The 21,294-nt window shown below is 41.6% G+C and overlaps 1 protein-coding gene across 30 annotated transcripts in view; it reads right to left on the bottom strand.

Annotated features, from left to right (window-relative positions):
• AGAP1 (ArfGAP with GTPase domain, ankyrin repeat and PH domain 1) overlaps positions 1 to 21,294 on the bottom strand; it is a 653,489-nt gene that overhangs the window by 486,370 nt on the left and 145,825 nt on the right. For 3 of the 30 annotated variants that reach the window (XR_010591412.1, XR_010591414.1, XR_006175450.2), the window contains exon 1: positions 8,409 to 11,500. The exons of 8 other annotated variants lie outside the window; for them this stretch is intronic. Coding sequence is in view for 14 of the 22 variants with exons in the window: in XM_065561172.1 (XP_065417244.1) it covers positions 8,409 to 9,435 (1,027 nt within the window). In the remaining 8 variants the exon portion in view is untranslated. Of the gene's footprint in view, positions 1 to 8,408; positions 11,502 to 21,294 lie in introns of those variants that run through there. 19 more of the 30 variants (XR_010591409.1, XM_042854532.2, XM_065561167.1 and 16 more) reach the window with 12 other exon arrangements.

Raw genomic sequence — 21,294 nt, 5'->3', positions numbered from 1 at the left:
AAAACTTCAGATAAGATAGCAATTTGCTTGAAATCTGTCATGGTACTGTGTACGTAGAAAGAGGAAGCTTAATTCATACATATCCAAAACTGGGAATCTGTCTCCCGAAGTGTCCCTAACCCTGAAATGGCGAATAAAAGAACATAAGATAGAATTACATAACCTAGCAAATGCTAAGAAGCTTGCATATGAACTGCCAGTAACAAACAGCTAGATTCATTTCAGCTCCAAAGGACTGCATTCTTAGTTTATTCCAGCTCCAGAGATAAAAGGCCACATCCATAAACTGTTCTCTCCTAAACCAAAATGCCCTTCATTACTCTATGAAGGTAACTGAGGCTCTCAGAATTAAAATAGCAGGAGTCAGACTTTGTCTTAGAAACTAGTACATAATTTTTAACACTTGCATTCTACAAAATCCTCATTTGTAAAATCCAACTTTCATGGATACGGGATTTATGACGCGTGTCATCTAGTAATTATGATAAATATTTTACTATAACATTTTTCTGCAATATCTTAATGTTGATCCCAAATGAATTTTTACTATCAAAAGAAAACAATCACGCTATATACATGTTTCTTGGGCTTAGATTTTCTCCAGGTACATGCTATGTAACGAGGGAAAACCAGGTCTTTAGAGTCTTCTTCCAAGTTATAATTATTATGTTCATTGTTTTGGTAACTACAATAACTCTACATCAAGGTAACTTTATATCAACTAATGATAATCCTTAAAAAGCATCCTCAACAACTGTAAATTACAGAAAATTTAAGAAGTTATAATCGAAGTGCACTGACCCTTATTCGTGAGTTTCAAACTCACCCTCATATTGGTCATCAGGTGCAACGGTCTACCTACTTTTCTCATCAGGATGTTCATGTGTAGCAGTGAAGAATTCAATTATTTTCTTACAAAACTTGCATGTGCTTTCATAGCTCATGGGCCTCATTTTTAAAGGTGGAATACCTACAACTCCTGTTGAATTTAAATGGAGTTATGGTGTTAAGCAATCTATGAAAAATTAGGCCCTATATGCATTCTTCCCACAATCATACTATTTGATTCACAACTACACAAAGCTCCTGCATACAAATTAATATTCTGTGCCAGATTACTAGGTTTGAGAAGAAGTGACGGAAGTGACACTTTTGAAAGTCATACCATGTGTTATCACAACAACATTAACCTTGCTGGATAGTTTGCTACAAGAAACATTTGGAGTTATTTTGTACACACTGTGGAATTATTTGACAACAAACATTGTAATTGTATGTGTTTGAAATATGCGAACAGAGTCCAGGTAATAGCTGATTTTTAAGGTTCCTTCAAGTTAACTTTCTGTTCCTAAAACAGAATAGGTATCTGCTTTTCAAGTTAGATTTTTTAATGGAATTTCTTTTGCTCACATACAAAAATGTCCACTCTGGATTCTTTTGGCATACAAATCTCCCTCTACTGTAGGTTTACTGCAGTTGCCCAGAGAAAATCCTAACAGTACTGTAAAGGGTAAAACTGATATATTCCTAATCTTTGATAATGCTCCTTTTTATATTTGACCCACATCAGGAATGAAACAAGTTCACAGTGCACCAACAGTTAATTTGCACCCCCTACAAAACACTTATTTGGAAACATGATAGTAGGAACACAACTGAAGAATAATGTTCCAGTGTAAACAATTGTTCCATGTTAACTTCTAAATGCTGCATTTGGCATTAATGGTATGAAAACTTTAATACTATTTCTCAAGTACAGTTATCTATAAAATTGGGACTGTTAACAGGTTACATAAAACTAGGATCAGAGTAAGTTTTGATCTCAAACAATGAATGTGATGTGAAATGTCAGTTAACTGTAGCAATTAAATGGTTTTCAACAACACAAGCTGAAGGGGGAAAGGGTGAACCAACAGTTGTCAGTAATGGATCACTTTTCTAGTGTCAACAGACCTTAAGTTTTTAGAAACTGCAATAGCCTGCACCACACAGGTTTTACGTTCTCTATTAGCAGTAACCTTCAAACACTTTAGAGCTCTATTGTCTTGCCTTAGGAAAAGTGTCCAGAGCTGCTCAAGTATACTTCTGAAAACCAATGCCCGGCAATGGACTTTCAGACCTGCTATATAGCTTGGACCCATCCTGCCAAGCTATAAACAACAAAAACAAAAACAAACACACCACCATTTACCTGGTGCAACCTGAGCTCATCAAGATAAGGGCAAGATGGGGGGAGGGGGAGGGAAGAGAGTGTTTTTATGCTCTAGACCTGGGGTAGCTAATGGTCTAATCATCTAGCTCAGTGGTTCTCAACCAGGAGCACACAGAGGTCTTCCTGGGGGTACATCAGCTCATCTAGAGACTTGCCTAGTTTTATAACAGGCTCCATAAAAAGCACTAGTGAAGTCAGCATAAACTAAAATTTCATACAATGACTTGTTTATACTGCTTTATATAACTACACACCGAAATGAAAGGACAATATTTATATTCCAATTGTTTATTTTATAATTACTATATATGGTAAAAATGAGAAAGTAAGCAATTTTTTCAGTAATGGTGTGCTGTGACACTTTTGTGTTTTTAGGTCTGATTTTCTAAGCAAGTAATTTTTAAATGAGGTGAAACTTGGGATACGCAAGACAAATCAGACTCCTGAAAGGGGTACAGTAGTCTGGAAAGGTTGAGAGCAACTGATCTAGATAAGCTTCATAATTCTCTTGATCTGCCAAATATTACAACTGACATATACATAAGCCAAGAAGATGCCAGATTTCAGGCAAAAAGTGTACTCATTTAGCCAACAGTGCTTGGCTTGAGGGGGACAGAAGAGGGGAAAGCATGCCAATAACCGAACATGCAGAATTACCTATCAGTTGTATTACTGTAGCATTCAGTGTTCAGTCAAGAGTGCGGCCTTGAGCAGAAAGTTACACAGCTCATAATGCCATTCATTTAGCCACTGACTTCAGTCAAGTTAATACAGAGCAACCTTAGAAATTCAAATCTGATTTTTGTCTAAACAGAAAATGTGAAAGCCACCACTGCTGGCATCTGGTGTATACTTGAATAGTGCACAAACATTAATCTTTCCCTTTCTCGCTAATGCAGCCAGTGACCTTAATACCAGTTCAGTTTTTAATCATCTGGCTGTATCAGTAGAGCTGGCATCCACTCTGCCCGACACAGAACCTCCCCAATAAATAAAAATAAAACCTCTTAACCAACTCATGCCGATGCCCAAGATGATTAGAATCCCTTTATCACTTGGATTTTATTTTATCATGACAATGCCTGGACAAAGCCCACTCTCTAATTCAAAACACACAGCTAATCCTTACTGACTAGAAAATTACTATGGAAATAATATTTTCCATCCATTATGTTTTAGACCCTGATCTAAACAACTGAGATGTAAGCATCCCTAGTTCAAAGTGAGGGTCATTCAACATAAGCTTCTTGGAAAGAAGGAGATTTCTGGGTCAGAGCACGAAAGCGAAAAATTAATGGTGTGAACTATGGAGTCCTATGAAATTCCCCTAGGTCTCGGGCCTAGAGAGAAATTTCAGGTAAGAGCTTGTAAGGATAATTAGATCTCAATATCTCATTGGGATTTGCTTTATCATCAGCTCCAGCACAAAATCTCTAAGGCCCCAGACTTCTGCCTTCTTGGTTCCTTCCTCAACCCTTGAGTGGTTTTGCTTTAGAACACACAAATACATGATTTTTTCTAAAAAATATCAAAAAATAAGACGCATATGAAAACAAAAACCATGAGTGGGCTAATGACTAGCTCAATATGCAAAGCATAGCATCACAAAATGTGGGGCGCACACATAACTCTGAAGGCAGATGCAAACAACTGTCTAAGTAGCAAAAAAGCCTCGTTTTTTTTAAGTTGTCTTTGGGCATTTTTTTTCCCCAAAAGCACTGATGTGATTTATGAGCCTAAGTCTTAACTTTCAATGGGACTTAAGTGCTTTTGAAAATTGCATGCTTTAGCTCTATGCCTAAACAGCTGAGGTGAGAACTGCACCATCCACTTTAAGGGTGTAATTCTGATGCTGGTGACACTTTGAATGCCAACATTAACTAATTCGGGTTGTTCAAAGCATGTTAGAAAGAAGGGAAAGTATCAAATCATGCATTTCCCAAAGCTGGTGGAGAGGGGGAAGAGGGCAAGGCAAAGAAATCACCAGAAATGGGTATGGAACCTTCACCAGCACATGCTGGGATTGCAGGAGCACAATTGGCTTAGTTGTTCCTGAAGGAGGCTCCAATTTTTAAAGTTGGGAGAACACTGATGTGAAGTATCATTACCTAACCTTGGAAAGTAATTTTGCTTTAAAATGTTTTTCTATCCTTGTATTGCTTCAAAAAGTTTAGAAATTTGAGGTGTCCAGCCAAACACATACTACCTAGAGACAAGCAGCCAATTTTAAAATAAAAGCCACACAAATAAAACGTTCAGTAAACATTGAATGATAAGTACCAATTTCCTTTCCCTTACACAGTAACTCCTCACTTAAAGTCGTCCTGGTTAACATTGTTTCGTTGCTGATCAATTAGGGAACATGCTCGTTTAAAGTTGTGCAATGCTCCCTTCTAACGTCGTTTGGCAGCCGCCTGCTTTCTCCACTGCTTGCAGGAAGAGCAGCCCGTTGCACCTAGCTGGTGGGGGCTTGTAACCAGGATGGACCGGCAGCCCCACTATCAGCTCCCCGCTCCCCTAAGTTCCCTGTACTGCAGCCGCCCAGCAGGCTATCAATCGACAGTTCAGCTGTCTTTCCCCCCACTGCCATGTGCTGCTCCTGCCCTCTGCCTTGGAGCTGTTCCCAGAGACTCCTGCTTGCTGTGCAGGGGGGGAAACGGAGGGAGCTAATGTCAGGGTGTCCCCCTCCCCCCTGCACCCAATTTACTCCTTCTCCATATAGAGCAGGGAGGGGACACGGACGGAGAGAGACAGAGAGAGCTTGGGGCAGCAGCTGCTGTCTCAACTTCCTGATCCACTTTATGTATGGAGATATACCTAGCTCATAAAACTGGAAGGGAACCTGAAAGGTCATTGAGTCCAGCCCCCTGCCTTCACTAGCAGGACCAAGTACTGATTTTGCCCCAGATCCTTAAGTGGCCCCCTCAAGGATTGAACTCACAACCCTGGGTTTAGCAGGCCAATGCTCAAATCACTGAGCAAGACAATGCACTTAAGAGTGGGTCAGCTTACTTAAAGGAGCAGTGTGCATCTCTCTCTCCCCCACACAAGGTGTGTGGCTGTCTTCTCTCCCTCATGTTCGTGCTGCCTGGTGTGAGAGGCTACATTAACAACGTGTTAACTGTTGAGGGCTCAGCCAAGTGCTGGTTCATCATTTAGCAGCAAGGCATTCCCTGGGAATATCCCACCCTCTAACTTCACCACCTCAACCAAGCTTCACAATCATCATAGCTGTTTGCTTAAAACGTATACTGTGTATAAAGTTTTTTGTCTGGTGAAAAAAGTTTCCCTGGAACCTACCCCCCCTACTTACATTAATTCTTATGGGGAAATTGGATTTGCTTAACATCGTTTCGCTTAAAGTCACATTTTTCAGGAACATAACTACAACGTTAAGCGAGGAGTTACTGTACTGGTGTGGAAGCCATCTATTTTCTTACTCATTTTACATGCCTTAGACCAGTGGCTCTCAAACTTTTTTACTGGTGACCCCTTTCACATAGCAAGCCTCTCTGCAGTGCGACCCCTCTTATAAAACACTTTTTAATATATTTAACAACATTATAAATGCTGGAGGCAAAACAGGGTTTGGGGTGGAGCTGACAGGTTGCGGCCCCCCACGTAATAACCTCGCGACACCCCGACCCCCAGTTTGAGAATCCCTGCCTTAGACGCGCCTTGTTTTGGTTCAGCATTTTGTCTTAACATATAAAAAATATTAACTAACAAAAAAAATCTATGCACGTCTAACAAAATTAGAAATACCAACCCTGCAAAATAAGATTAATAGAAAGTTGAATTAGATGATACTGAAGCTGCTTTAATAACTTAAGTTCCGCTACCAAAAAAAAAAATTAGATGGAAACACTCCTTCCTGCATACATCGCTCCTTGTGACGTTTGTTGCTGGTCATTACTTCAACCTCTGATTCCCATAACACCTTGATGAATTAAAATATCATTTGGTGTCTACTAAAAACTCAAGGCAGCAAAAAGTAAAGGTTACATTAAGGGTCAGAGTTGAACTGTCAGGAGTCAAAGCCTGCAGAATTAAGGACTGCCACTCCATTCTTATCTTGCCACAGTCTATTTATATACTGGAACTTATTTGACATGTCAGCTCCAAAGCCCTAGCAGCACCCACAAACAAAGAGGGCGACTAAAGGACAAAATTAGTTAAATCTGAATTTCTTGGCATTATACCAAGAAGCACCAGCCCAAACTGAAGACTAAATTCAAAATGTGTTTTTTGGAAAGAAGTACTTTGCTGGTAGTAACAACAAAAAGAAAAAAACACCAACAAAAAAACAACAGCACCGAAACCAAATACACTTTTCTGGAGGAGGAGGAGGAGTTACTGTTGGAGGAAAAACAAAATAAAGATTGTTCTGAATTTAAAAAACAACAAACACACACCCCCTCCAGGGCTGAAAACACAAAAATTGGACGTACACAATAAACAGTGCATGACATTTAACTATATTTTCATATATATAGCATAGTAAAACCAACTTTTTAAGCAGGGTAAGAATTAGCCCATATTAAGGGTTGCAATTAGTTTTTAAATGTTCACTGACAAGCATTACGGTATGTGCATTTGGGAAAAAAAAAATCACACTGGAAACATTTTTTGCTTAACCAACACTGCACATACCTCTTTATAAGACGGATGAACGAGTCCCTTTCTCCTTACATGTTTACCCCCAGTGTAAGAATGTTGTACTTTCCATATATATATTTCTTTACTGTTAGAACAATATAAGTTACATTCTAAACATTTTGGCATGAAGCAAATACCAAAAGCTGTGTGAAATAAATTAATTTCTTTGTTGTGGTTACTTCAACTTTACAGAGGTCAGACCACAAGTTACAGTAGCGTTTGCTGCAATCCCACATGGACATATTTAATATTTTATTGATGTAGTGTTCTTATGCATGAAGCTATTAGTTGCATACATTACAGCTTTGCTATAATGATGTCTTCAACCTAAAGAATGCAGCCATTATTTGCACCTGAACTGTTGGGTCACTGGATCTGCAACACTTCACTAAGGATGAAAAGTTATAGTACTATAGTACTATTCCTTCTTCAAAATAAACCACCTGTACACACTCTGGAAACATTTTCTATTGCACATGCAAAGAAAAAACTAAAAACCTTTTTGTGAATGGAGGTACTTCAGTTGTAAACTATTATTTGTCCATAACCTTTTTTCTTAATCTCTTTGTAGTATTTTTAGACTAGATGCTGATATAATTAATGTCATGTTAAATCTATTATCACCTATTAAAGTCCAGAAAACAGCACTATTGGGAAGTAGAAAAATATGATTTTTTACACTGACGCTGCATAACTTAAATTCAGGTTGATTTTTAATGTTTCCCTTTTTGAGTAGACAACTCATTCCAGGCCAGATTTAAAAAGATGGCCTTACAAACTGCTGTCAGTGTGGTGAATCTGTCCCAATTATTCTACTTACTTTCCATGAACTTAATTTTAAAAGGTAGTTTACTTTTGTATTCTAAAAAACATTAATAGCAATGAGTCCCAGAAGTTCTCCATTATTTTCTAGGTAAGTTTATAATACTTAACTACTGCAAGCTCTAATTTACATGGAATGTGTAAAAGGAATATTTCGCATTGCTGATATCTGTATGGCTTTTTAGCTTCAGCAGCCATCTATGGACAAACACAGATACTTCGCCTGTCCTCACTATCAAACTGTTAAAATAGACGTACCAATATTGGAAGTATTCTAGAATAGACTTAACACAGTTTCTCTAATACGCCAAATGGTAAAAAGGATTCTAAACCACAATACAACACTGAGTGACCTAGTAACCTATATACAAAAGCAACACAGGCGTTCTTTATCCCCCTTATATAATGAACAAGCTGCACTTGTGTCACATTCAACTACCCTGGCAGTGAAGAAAGCTACAAGAAGGTGTTTCCTCACTCCTTATGCAATCTGCCTTCATCATAAGCGGTTACCTCTTGCACCTGAGTAGAAGGTGGCGGGCAGCGCTTAACAGATGCGGTAGCAAAGGAATGAGTGCAACTGGCGGTAAGGTTAAGAGGCGCAGCAGGAGATCCAGCCAATGTCTCCTCATCAGAGGGGTGCTATTATTCACCCTGCGGGTCCCACCCGCAAACATCCCCCTTCCGAAGCTCCCCGACAGACAAGAAAGGGCACCTTTGTGGGGCGAGCCGTTGATGCTCTCGCTGCTGGACTGCACATCCGCGGTGGCTCTCCGGAGGCTGCTGAAGTAGCCCCTGGGCCTGGAGAAGCTGCTCCTGGGGGACCGGCCGCCGGGGCTGCCGAAGGGGGTGGAGGTGCCGCCCCTGCGGGTGAAGATGCCGCTGAAGAAGCGAAGCAGTCTGTGCTCGTGGGAGGCGGGGCTGCCCCGGCCCAGGCGCTCGGAGAGCCGCTGCAGATCGCTGTTATCCAGGGTCCGGTTCTTGCCTTTGCCGCGCTCCCAGCGCTCCAGCTCCGACAGCGGCTCCGCCTTGCTCAGTACCTCGCCCACGTCCAGCGTGTTGCGCTTCTCGGCGCCGGGCGCTGGCGGCTCGGCACAGGCGGCCGCGGGCCCGGGCGGCGGGGCCAGGCAGCCCGAACTGCTGTGGCGCTTGTCCCGGCAGAGGGCCCGCGCCAGCTCCCCGCCGCTCCAGTGCCGGAAGCTGAAGCTCCGCCGCAGCCGGCCCGGCTCCCCCAGCCCCTGTTCAGCCTCCGCCGGGCGGCCTGCGGGGTCGCCGCGCGCTGCGAGCCCGTCCTCCGGGGCCGCCCCGGGGACTGAGCCCGGCCCCGAGGGAGGGCTGCTCCCGTTCCCCGCCGGCCCCGGCCACCTGCGGGTGAGCTCGGGGGGGACGCGGCGCCCCGCGCGCCTGGCCACCTGCAGCCGGCCCAGCTCCAGCTGCCCGGTGCTCAGGGTCCGGAAGGTGCGGAAGCCGCAGGGACTGAGCGGCAGCTCCTCGCCCTCCTCCTCGGCCTCCTCCAGCAACAGCCCGGCCCGGGTCAGGCTGGCGGATCCCGGCGGCGGGCCCCCTGCCCGCCGCCGGGGGCGAGGCAGCTCCAGGCCGGGGCTGCTGCCCTCGGCTGCCAGCAGCTCCTTCTTCACCATGGTCACCGAGATGCGGTAGACGGTTTTCCGCTGGGGGGTCCCCCGCTGCATCCTCTCGGGGGAGGCGGCGGCGGGTGGCTCGCTGCTGTCCAAGAGGTACATGGCTCCCTCCCCGCTCCTCCCGTCAGGCAGCCGCCGCCAGCCGAGCCATGCCGGGGCCGCCCCGACGAGCGCTCCCTTCGCGGCACAGCCACACAAACCGCGGCGACGCCAACCAATCCCGCCCCAGCCAAGCTCGGGCGGCCCCAAAGCGGAGTCACTTTGCTGGGCGCAGGGGCATGCAGGCAGGATTCACATCGCCGACCCTCCGGCTCAGGGGGGGAGCTGCTCCACGCCGGTTCTCGGCACCGCTACACCGGTCGCTCCGTGACGTCCATCTAGGCAATAGCCAGCGCTCTCAGCCGCCCCTAAAATAACCCGCACCACCGCTTAAAAGCCATTTAGTAACTGCATGCATCTTGCTGCGGATCCCGAAATGCATCGCTCAGGAGAAGCAGGGGCTGGGGAGTCACAGGACTGGAGCCGAAGCAGCCTGCAATTTCATTGTTTACAGTGGATTGCACGTTGGCATATTTGGTGTCCTTTTTGCTGAGTAAATCCGCTTATCTTCCCTCTCCTCCGCGCTCGGAACGGAAAATCGCGCAGAATTATCCCTACAATCAACTGCCCCGAATGGAGGAGAGGGAGACGTTTAAAATGAAAACGCCCGCTGCCGCCAATCGCCGAGGGGCAGAGTAACCCGACCCCCAGACAAACATCCCTCCAACCGCAATCAGCGCACCGCCGAGTCCCCCAGCATCAGGAAACAGCAGATAGTCCACAGCGTTCGGAGAGAGCTCAGCCTCAAACAGTGGCGGCAGGATTGAAATCCTGGACTGGATTCCTGCTCTTCTGTGGAATGATTCGGCTAGACCCAAACACGCCCATTGCACAGCAGCAAGAGCCTCTGTTTTTAAAAGTGGAAAGAAGAACAAAACAAGAGCGATAGAGAAAACATCGTTCCTCCTGCCCCAGCCAGATCACTGTCTGCTTCAGAAGTGAAGCCACTCATCTAAGGCCCTACAAAATCTCAGACCACCTCCAATCATTCCTCATCCGCTTGTTGATATCATTATGTTCAGGGATTTAAAAAAATACACGGAACCCACCGTGGCATATGCAGCTTTTCACCTGTTGGTCTCCAGTTCTAAACCAGTCCTTGTGAGTGGTAATACACAGTCATTACCCAAAGACAGCTGATTGGTGGGTAAAGCAAGTTGAGTTTGTCACCTACTCTCAGTGAACTATCAAGGGCACTAATTGGCATTGAGGATAGTCTCTAAGAAGCCAAAAATGGAAAGGATATCCAGAACGAGCTATAGTCTCATCCCTGTAGATGCCAGCACGTCAGCGTTAAAACTCACTGGCAGGTCAAAAACTGTGGGAGAGCGTCAAGTGCTTCTACTCATGGCCTATCTGGTGCATAGATAGTGAATTCATTTTCCAATGCTGTTAAATCTGGCACCCTTCACAAGCACAACACACATTTAGGGAAAAAAACAGAGTAAACTAGAGAAGCTAAGAACGTTTTACCATCACCAAGAAAGCAAACCAAAGCTTTGCAAATGATATCCCCTATTGTGCCTTCAAAACTAAATCAAAACAGAAACTGGATGCATCTATTTCAGTGCTACAATAACCTTAGTATTGGGCAAACCGCCTCACCTGCACGCAAAAAATTACCGCAACTTCAAACAAGGAGATTCAGTATTACAGCCACTACCTGTGTTGTTAATGTCCCCATGTACTGTAACACATCTAATAGATCATTCATTAGTTGGAACTATGGTGACCGGAGAGCAAGTGTGAAAAATCAAGACAGGGGGTAGGGGGTAATAGGTACCTATGTAAGAAAAAGCCCCAAATATCTGGACTGTCCGTATAAAATCGGGACATCTGGTCACCCTAGTTGGAACCCACTAAAATAACTTCACATGAGAGCGTGAATTAAGGTCAGTCATCCTTGCCTTTCGATGTAACATTGTGATTCACTGTATTTTACAGCTCATTTTGCTGCCAGAGTAGTGTTTGCACACTTCAGTCACACCAATGCACTCGGATTAAAAAACCCCAAATATTCACGGTTTCTACAATCTTTTCTGGGTGGATGTTTGCAGCTCTACTCCCAGAGTAAGATGAAGTTTTGAAATCTATATGAAGTTTTTCAGAATACTGAAAATGCCACTTCCTCTCCTAAATGGTTGTTTGCTATAAGAGCAAGTTACAGCACATGTAATCATTTCACTCCACTATACCACAAACCATTATAAACTTTTTAACATTTCCAGACTAATATTTCTAGCTTTTCAGAGCTAAAGTAGTCCTCTATCATACAGTATTTGTGAAAGCACACAATACCTTCACTAGGTAATCCAGTGTCACAAAACATTAACACAACCTTAAGAGACAAAGTGAGTAAGGTAATATCTTTTATTGAACCAACTTCTGTTGGTAAGAGAAGCTTTCAAGATTACACATCTTAAATTACCTCACCCACCTTGTCTTTCTAATATCTTGGAAGGGACCAACACAACTACAACACCACTTCATACAACCTAACGCTAAGACATTTTAGTGTTCAGCATCATTGGCTATTGCAAATTCTTCCAAAAAAGAATCCATGCCACAATTTCCACTGTGCTGTACCATGCAAATAGGCTTCTTACTACAGAGTGGAAGAATCCATTTTTGTCTGCTTTAGATGACAATCTTCAGTGGAACTACTTTCAAGCACAAATAGTCTACAAGTGTTCTTTCAACCTCTCTTTAAACACACTATTCTTTTCAAATAAAATGCAGCGGTGACATCCCTTGTTGACTGTATATTCCATCATCCATTCACAAGTCCCACTCCTTCTCCCCACCAGAAAAAAATAGTAGGACCCAATGCAAAGGATGGCACACGTGAAAAGCTCTTGTCAGTGTAAACATTTAATTACACTTGGAAAGCTGCAGACAGGTTTTGGATTTTGTTACAATGGAATGTATCCTATTTCAGTCAAACATTATTTTTGTGGGTTTGTTACAATCTACATCACTCATGAGATTACATAAATTAAAGAGTAGTTCAGATACCATTCTGCACAGAACAAACACAATCCCTTTCAAAGAGACCACCAATGGTGGATGGACTCATCTGCTGTTCAGACTGACTAGTCATGCATTATTTACCATCCTTCAACTGAAATAAGACTTCTTTTAATGCAACCAAGTTTGCTGGCATTCAAATGTGAATCATCTGAATGTGCAGTCATTGCTCCCCTCCATAACTGACAAAGGACTTACCCCATGTCATTACCAACTTACCTATATATTCAAGAATGCTCCAGGGATTTCACCCTAACAATGTACTGTAAGGTTACCATAGCAGGAATACTTTGTAAACTTTACATTTAGTTTTACAGTACATACATAACATTATTTAAAAAATTGCTGCACACCACACAGTGAAATCTAAATAAATGTCACTGATCCAAAAAGATGTCAAAGGCCCTGTACATACTAAAAGCAAGAAATAACAGGAAAATATTGTTTGCTAAAGGAGTCATTTTCCCTCCAGGGAATTTATTCAAATGAAGTAATACTATAAAACAAGTTAAATATTTCATAAATATGTATATCTAATAAATAAAAGCATCACTTCTTTTGGCCTGTTGGCCAACTTCAAGGGACTTCTACAATCTTCGTCAATTTAGTATCTGAGTGCAACAGAAATATTTAAAAATCTATCTCCCTATGGGGCAGGAAAATGTATCCTTATTTCACAGGTGGGGAACTGAGGCAAAGATTGTGGTGTCTGAAGTCACACAGGAAATCTGTGGCATATCCAAGAATTGAACCAAAATATCCAAATCCAAATCTGCTGGCTTCCTCATAGATCTCCCCCTCCTCTACCAAAAATCACGGTGGATACACGTTCTAACATAAAGATAGCCTGCTTTATCTTATACTTGAAGACCTGCAGACTCAGTGATCCAACAGGTCTCCTTTAGCTTCTCTTCAAGGACAAACAGCTACTGTACTAACATTTACTGCAAAATAAACTGCAATGATACCTTAAAATGTTAACACATACAATTAGTCATGATACAAACAATTTTGCCAGCTATATTATAGGCGGCTATTAATTGGCTTTTAGTACATATTAATTTATGAAACATCCAATATTGCTACTTGTCAATTACTCCAATATTGCATGTGTTTAAACAACTATTTTTTGAAGAGGCTTTAACTGTGAATCATAGAATATCAGGGTTGGAAGGGACCTCAGGAGGTCATCTAGTCCAACCCCCTACTCAAAGCAGGACCAATCCCCAGTTTTTGCCCCAGATCGCTAAACGGCCCCCTCAAGGATTGAACTCACAACCCTGGGTTTAGCAGGCCAATGCTCAAACCACTGTCTTTAGCCTTCCACAAACCAAGTTACTTTGCCATAAGATTAGATTGAGGTAACAACTCATTACACTTGCCTGAATTCTAACTTCACACTCAAGCCATGCTGCACAGGAGAGGCTTAGAACTAGAACACAGCAGGTCAGCCTCAGGTGGATCAGCATAACCACATGAAGGTTTGCAGTGCACCTCTCAGAAATGTGCACTGCCTCTGGCCAGTGTCGACAGTCTCCCACTTCCAGGCACACAATCGAGTTTCGTTTTAAAGCACTGCTGAATATAAGCCTCTAGCACACTTCATTTTTTGAACATTTAACATTAATAGCAGCATGATCAAAACACAAAGTACTGGCCATTGTTAGTGGCCATTGCTACAGATAAAAATAGTTCTAGAAACAGTTTGTAACTTCCTCAGCATCCCAGGTTCTAAGAGGTTCATATTTTAAAATTATTTTTAACTTGGCCTTTTACTCTCTTCCATTTGAGCCTCTGGGGAGGATTAAAAATGCTCATAAAATTATCCCTTAATAACAATTAAGACAATTTACTCTTTTAAAGGTTGCCAGAAAACCTATTTTTCCATGTAACAGCTCAGAAAGGATATAACGAATGTTAAATATATTTCCAGTCGGCTGCTGGTTGATTGTAGATCATTTCAGCTTTAATTCTGAAAGACACTCTGGGCGGGCAGACTCCTACATACACATGAAGCTCCTAGCAGAGAATCTTCCTCTGCACTTGAGTAAAGTCTTAACACCTCTTCCAGAAAACACTCTGGCAGACTGCAATCATTCTGAAATTCCCAGTTGTAAGACACAAGCCAGTTATCCAGACTGCTTCTAAAGATTTGTCATTCATTTCTGTAGCAGTGCAAAAGCCACACCCTTTCTGCAATACAGCATTGTAAAAAATAGAGTTTAAGCTGTTTTCAGATACAAAGGCAAAAATCTATGTGTCCTGTTAAATCTGCAACTAGAAACGCCCAGCTGATCTGACAAGATGCACAACAATGAGCGCCTGTATGGGTTGTATGACCAAACCTATTAGGGATAAACAGGTGACAGAAGAAAACACCACACATTGAATTTCAAGCCAAATGAAAAATTACAAGGAAAAAAGGCAGTTGTACTTTAGTAGCCATTAGTTTCCAGACTAGCATGCATTCATAGACTCAGACACTTTAAGGTCAGAAGAGACCATCCTGATCATTTTGTCTGACCTCCTACACATTGCAGGCCTCAGAACCTCCCCCAACCCAACTCCTGTAAGGGATTCTCAACCTCTGGCAGAGTTACTGAAATCCTCAAATCATGGTTTAAAGACTTCAAGTTACAGAGAATCCACCATTTACATTAGTTTAAACCTGCAATTGACCTGTGTCCCATGCTGCAGAGGAAGGTGAAAAACTCCCAGGGTCTTTGCCAATCTGACACAGGAAAAATTACTTCCCGACCCCAAATATGGCGATCAGTTAGACCCTGAGCACGTGAGCAAGACCCACCAGCCAGACACCTGGGAAAGAATTCTCTGCAGTAAGTCAGAGCCCTCCCCATCTAGTGTCACCTGCCATTGGAGATATTTGCTGCTGGCAGTTGCAGATTGCCTACAATGGCCTGCAACCAGTCTTATCATCCCATCCCCTCCATAAACTTATCAAACTCAGTCTTGAAGCCAGTTAGGGTTTTTTTGCCCCCACTGCTCCTCTTGGAAGACTGTTCCAGAACTTCACTCCTCTGATGGTTAACTTCAAGTCTAAACTTGCCTAACTTCAAGTCTAAACTTGTTGATGTCCAGTTTATATCCATTTGTTCTTGTGTCCACACTGGAGCTTAACTTAAATAACTCCTCTCCCTTCTTGGCATTTATCCCTCTGATGTATTTGTGGAGAGCAATCATATCTCCCCTCAACCTTCTTTTGGTAATCTAAACAAGCCAAACTCTGAGTCTTCTTTAATAAAGTGGGTTTTCCATTCCTCAGATCATCCTAGTAGTCCTTCTCTGCCCCGTTACCATTCAAATTAATCTTTCTTAAATATGGGAGACCAGAATTGCACACAGTATTCCAGATGAGGTCTCACCAGTGCCTTGTATAATGGTACTAACACTTCCCTATCTCTACTGGAATTACCTCCCCTGATGCATCATAGAACTACATTACTTTTTTTCATGGCCACATCATATTGGTGGCTCATGGTCATCCTGTAATCAACCAAAACACCCAAGTCTTCCATTTCCTCTGTCACTTCCAACTGATAAGTCCCCATCTTATAGCAAAAATTCTTCTTGTTAGTCCCTAAATGCATGACGTTGAACTTTGCACTATTAAATTTCATCCCATTGCTTTTATTTCAGTTTACAAGGTCATCCAAATCTTCTTGTATGATATTCCAGTCCTCCTCCGTATTTGCAATACTTCCCAACTTTGGGTCATCCACAAATTTTATTAGCAAACTCCCACTTTTTGAGCCAATATCAGTAATGAAAATGTTAAATAAGATTGGTCCCAAGATCAATCCATGAGGAACTCCACTAGCATCCTCCCTCCAGCTTGACAGTTCACCTTTCACTATGGCCCATTGTAGTCTTCCCTTTAACCAGTTCTTCATCCACCTTTCAATTCTCATATTAATTCCCATCTTCTCCAATTTAACTAATACAGTTCCACAGGGGAAATTATCACATGCCTTACTGAAATCCAAGTAGATTAGATCTACTGCATTTCCTTTGTCTAAAAAATCTGTTATCTTCTCCAAGAAGATCAGATTGGTCTGGCACAATCTATCTTTTGCAAAACAATATCGTGTTTTATCCCAGTTACTGTTAACGTCTATGTCCTTAACTAATTCCTCTTTCAAAATTTATTCCAAGACCTTGCATACAATTGAGGTCAAACTAATAGGCCTGTAGTATCCCAGATCACGTTTTCTTAAAAACAGGTACTATATTAGCAATTCTCCAGTCATAGGGTACGATCCCAGAGTCTACAGATTCATTACAAATACTTGCTACTGGGCTTGCAATTTCATTTGCCAATTCCTTTAATACTCTTAAATCATAGAATATCAGGGTTGGAAGGGACCTCAGGAGGTCATCTAGTCCAACCCCCTGCTCAAAGCAGAACCAATCCCCAGATGGAGATTATCCAGGCCCCGCGATTAAATCCCATTAAACTGTTTGAATTTGACTTCCATCTCCAACGTGGTAATTTCTACTTCCATATCCTCGTTTTCATTAGCCACTCTGCCAATACCCTTAAGCTCTTCATAACTTTATTAAAAGCTGAAGCAAAGTGTTTGTTCAGGTGTTAGGCCATGCATAAATTATCTTTAATCTCCACCCCATCCACAGTGGTTAGCAGTCCCATTTCTTTCCTTGTTTCTTATTATATATAGCTATAGAACATTTTAGTATTGGTTTTAATTCCTTTTGCAAGGTCCAACTCCTCTTGGCTTTTGGCAGATCTCACTTTATCTCTACACTTTCTGACCTCCAAGAGGTAGCTTTCCTTGCTGATCCATCTCTTTCCATTCCTTGTAGGTTTTCTGCTCTCTCTTAATCACCTGTTTGAGGGGGTTACTCATCCAGCTTGGTCTGCACCCTTCCCTACGATTTTTTCCCCCTTGCCCGGGATGCAGGCTTCAAATAGCTTCCACAACTTTGACAAAGTCATTCCAAGCCTCCTCCACATTAAGAACATACGAACGGCCGTACCGGGTCAAACCAAAGGTCCATCTAGCCCAGTATCCTGTCTACCGACAGTGGCCAATGCCAGGTGCCCTAGAGGGAGTGAACCTAACAGGCAATGATCAAGTGATCTCTCTCCTGCCATCCATCTCCATCCTCTGACAAACAGAGGCTAGAGACACCATTCCTTACCCATCCTTATCCATCCAGATCCTTGAGTTCTTCAATCCAGTCCACTTCCCTAATTCCCTTAATTTTTTTAGAAGTTAGCCCTTTTGAAATCAAAACCGGAGTTGCAGATCTATTTTTGTTTATCTTTCCATTTAGTTTAAACTGAATTAGCTCATGATCACTCAAACCAAGGTTGTCCTCTACAACCAGTTCTATGAGGTCCTCGCTACTCATGAATACCAAAATCTAAAATGCCATCACCTCTTGTTGGTTCAGAAACTATATGGTGAAGGGGCAACTGCATATCTAGTATTCAATAGAAATCTTTCTTCTAATTCTTTTCTGAAAGCTATCAGCACTGAAAGTTGAACCAGACAAATGCACAGGAGGGCAATTGTCAAAGACAAGTATATTTTATGACATTTGGATGGTCATTCATGACATTCCTTTTGATCTTTTGACTACTCAGGATTATGGCTAAGGAGTAACTAAAAGTTGACAGAGCCAGAAGGGTACCCAGAAGTCACCTACTACAGTACAGGCCCAACAAAAAGTAACAGAACACCACTAGCCGTCACCTACAGCCCCCAACTCAAACCTCTCCAGCACATCATCAAGGATCTACCTATCCTATCAACCTATCCTGAAGGACGATCCCTCACTCTCACAGACTTTGGGAGACAGGCCAGTCCTCGCTTACAAACAACCCCCCAACCTGAAGCAAATACTCACCAGCAACTACACACCGCACAACACAAACACTAACCCAGGAATTAATCCCTGCAACAAACCCTGTTGCCAATTCTGTCCGCATATCTATTTAAGGGACATCATCATAGGACCTAGCCACATCATCAGGAGCTCGTTCACCTGCACATCTATCAATGTGATATATGCCATCATGTGCCAGCAATGCCCCTCTGCCATGTACATTGGCCAAACCGGACAGTCTCTAAGCAAAAGAATAAATGGACACAAATCAGACATCAAGAATTGCAACATTCAAAAACCAGTAGGAGAACACTTCAATCTCCCTGGACACTCAATAACAGACTTAAAAGTGGCCATTCTTCAACAAAAAAAAACTTCAAAAACTGACTCCAATGAGAAACTGCAGAATTGGAATTAATTTGCAAACTGGACACCATCAAATTAGGCCTGAATAAAGACGAAGTGGATGGGTCACTACAAAAAGTAAATTTTCCCTCTGCTGATACTCACACCTTCTTGTCAACTGTTGGAAATGGGCGACATCCACCTTAATTGCATTGGCCTTGTCAGCACTACAAAAGTAATTTTCCTTCCCTTGGTATTCACCCCTTCTTGTCAACTGTTGAGAACAGGTCACTTCCACCTTAATTGAATTGGCTCATTAGCACTGACCCTCCACTTGGTAAGGCAACTCCCATCTTTTCATGTGCTATAATATATATTCTGCTTACTGCATTTTTCACTCCATGCATCTGATTAAGTGCGTTTTAGCCCACAAAAGCTTATGCCCAAATCAACTGGTTAGTCCCCAACGTGCCACAAGGACTCCTCGTTTTTGCTGATACAGACTAACACGGCTACCACTCTAAAAGTTAAATATATTACATAATATTTTTAATGCTCATCTTTAATGAAGTTATATCAAGATGAAACTCCCTTCTTAAGCAAACACACAGTATAATATAGCACTTTGGATATAACTTTGAAATCCTACAGCTATCAAGGTATCTTCATTTTTGTCATGATTATGGGTTTTTAAAACAATTTTAAAAATTCAATACTCTTCACGTTAATCATTGTAGAAACTGCCTATCACGACTCTCCATTATATGCATGTTGAAAGTCATGGGATGTTCCGTTCTTCCCTTCTTGGCATTTGAAAAGTTACAAAAAACTATACATAATGTAGCTTATCTTACATAGTTATGGTTCTGTTTCATTGTAATGAGTCCTCATTTTAGATGGATACAGTTTTTTAGGCAGTGAGTTGAACTCTTGGAGTGTAACTTTCTTTACATGCCTCTGTTTTGTTTTAGTGCCAGAAGATATCCAACCATTTTAATGCTCTACAATGAAATTCCTTGCTTTTGTTAGCATGTGTCACAGCCTTAATGTTGTGTATAATGTGGTACAGTTAATATACTTATAGGTTAAACTCTAGAGGCAAAATATCACTCCAGGTAGTTGCCTCTTGGAGCAAAGTTCCATTGTGGAATAAAGGGAAATTAGGTCACCAGAACAGTTCAGTTCAATAAAATGAGATGTGATTTCACTTTCTTTTCTTATCTAGAGATAAAGACAGACTGCTCTCCATCCACTGTTTGTCACTACAAATCAACGTGCAATGAAGGAATAAGAGAAGGCATCTGGATAAGAATAATATTGTGCTGGAGGGTAACAGCAATCCAGAATCTAAACCCAAGCTCTATCTCAAGCCACAGGGTTTTGCATTAAGTCACTGATCTGAGCTCTTGTGCAACTATGCAATCGTCCATTAAGTAAGGCTTCAATTCACTGTAGGCAATTCTTTTATCTGTAAAAGATTAAATTAAGTTACCCCAACCAAATTCAAGGTACATAGTATAGTGGCTACCAATGAAAAACCAACATTTGCCAAGTCACCTCACTAGTTATTTCCTATTTTCTGTATTAAAAAGTTCAATTCTCCCCATCCTCACCCTCCTTAAATGGCTGGGGAAACAAAACGGTCTTTGCAGCATGCCTCAACCAATTTGGGCTTTTCATATCAAGAGAGGAATGAATGCAGAAGTTAAGGTCCCTTATGCAAAATTGCCTGTCAGCAAACCACCTCTTCTGTCTAAATGAGGAGGCTGTAGTGAACATGTTTCTACTGATTACATAGGCACAGGCAATATCTCAGGTAGGAAGGTCCTAGGCCATCACATTTACATTTGGAAAATTAACTACTTTAGTCCCTTTATAAACCTAAAACCAGGAAGAGAAAAAATGCTAGATGAAAATAAGAACTGATAAATACGCTAACTCCATTACAATTTCATTTATGAAAGATAAAAAAAATCTTAGCAAGGCATTCTAAACCTTTATTTTTATCCAAAGCTCTTAGCTGAGAAGGCATCATTTAATGTAATACAGATCTAAGAAATTAAACAATGCTAGTGTTTCCTTTTCAAGATACAAGTGCTTTTGAACTTCAAACAATGGTTGTCCTCTCTAACAGTACAGTATATGTAATTATAATGGCTATTAAACTATACGGTATAGTAAGAATTTAATTTTTTTCCTTTAAATTTCAAAGTGTGGATTTTTATGCTTTTTTTCCACTCCCATTTATGTCATGCTTGTTACCAAGGCTCATTCCCTTAATAAAGCTACTGCTCACATATTCCATTTCCTCTTTTTTCCATTCATTCTCATGTTTAATAGGCCATAACCAGTTATGACAATAGTTATAAGGTCACAAACAATTATGGCAGCTTAATACAATGTAGGTGCAAGTAAGGTATTTGACTGTAAGTTCTCTTTAAACAACCTCTACTAAGGGGGAGAGTTATGAAGGTATTTGAAAAGTAATGGATTTATATTGTTACATTTTAAATTTTGATGGCTGAGCAAGACCTACTATCTATTTTTTTTAAATGGAACCAAGAATAGTTTCTTTACAAGGAAAAAAGAAGAAAATCTTAAATGTTCTTCTGCAGCAGC

Source organism: Chrysemys picta, chromosome 11 (genome assembly GCF_011386835.1).
Source record: "Chrysemys picta bellii isolate R12L10 chromosome 11, ASM1138683v2, whole genome shotgun sequence".
Taxonomy (NCBI): Eukaryota; Metazoa; Chordata; order Testudines; family Emydidae; genus Chrysemys; species Chrysemys picta.
Note: the sequence above shows the minus strand (reverse complement) of the source record. Positions and strands in the feature narration are given on the sequence as shown.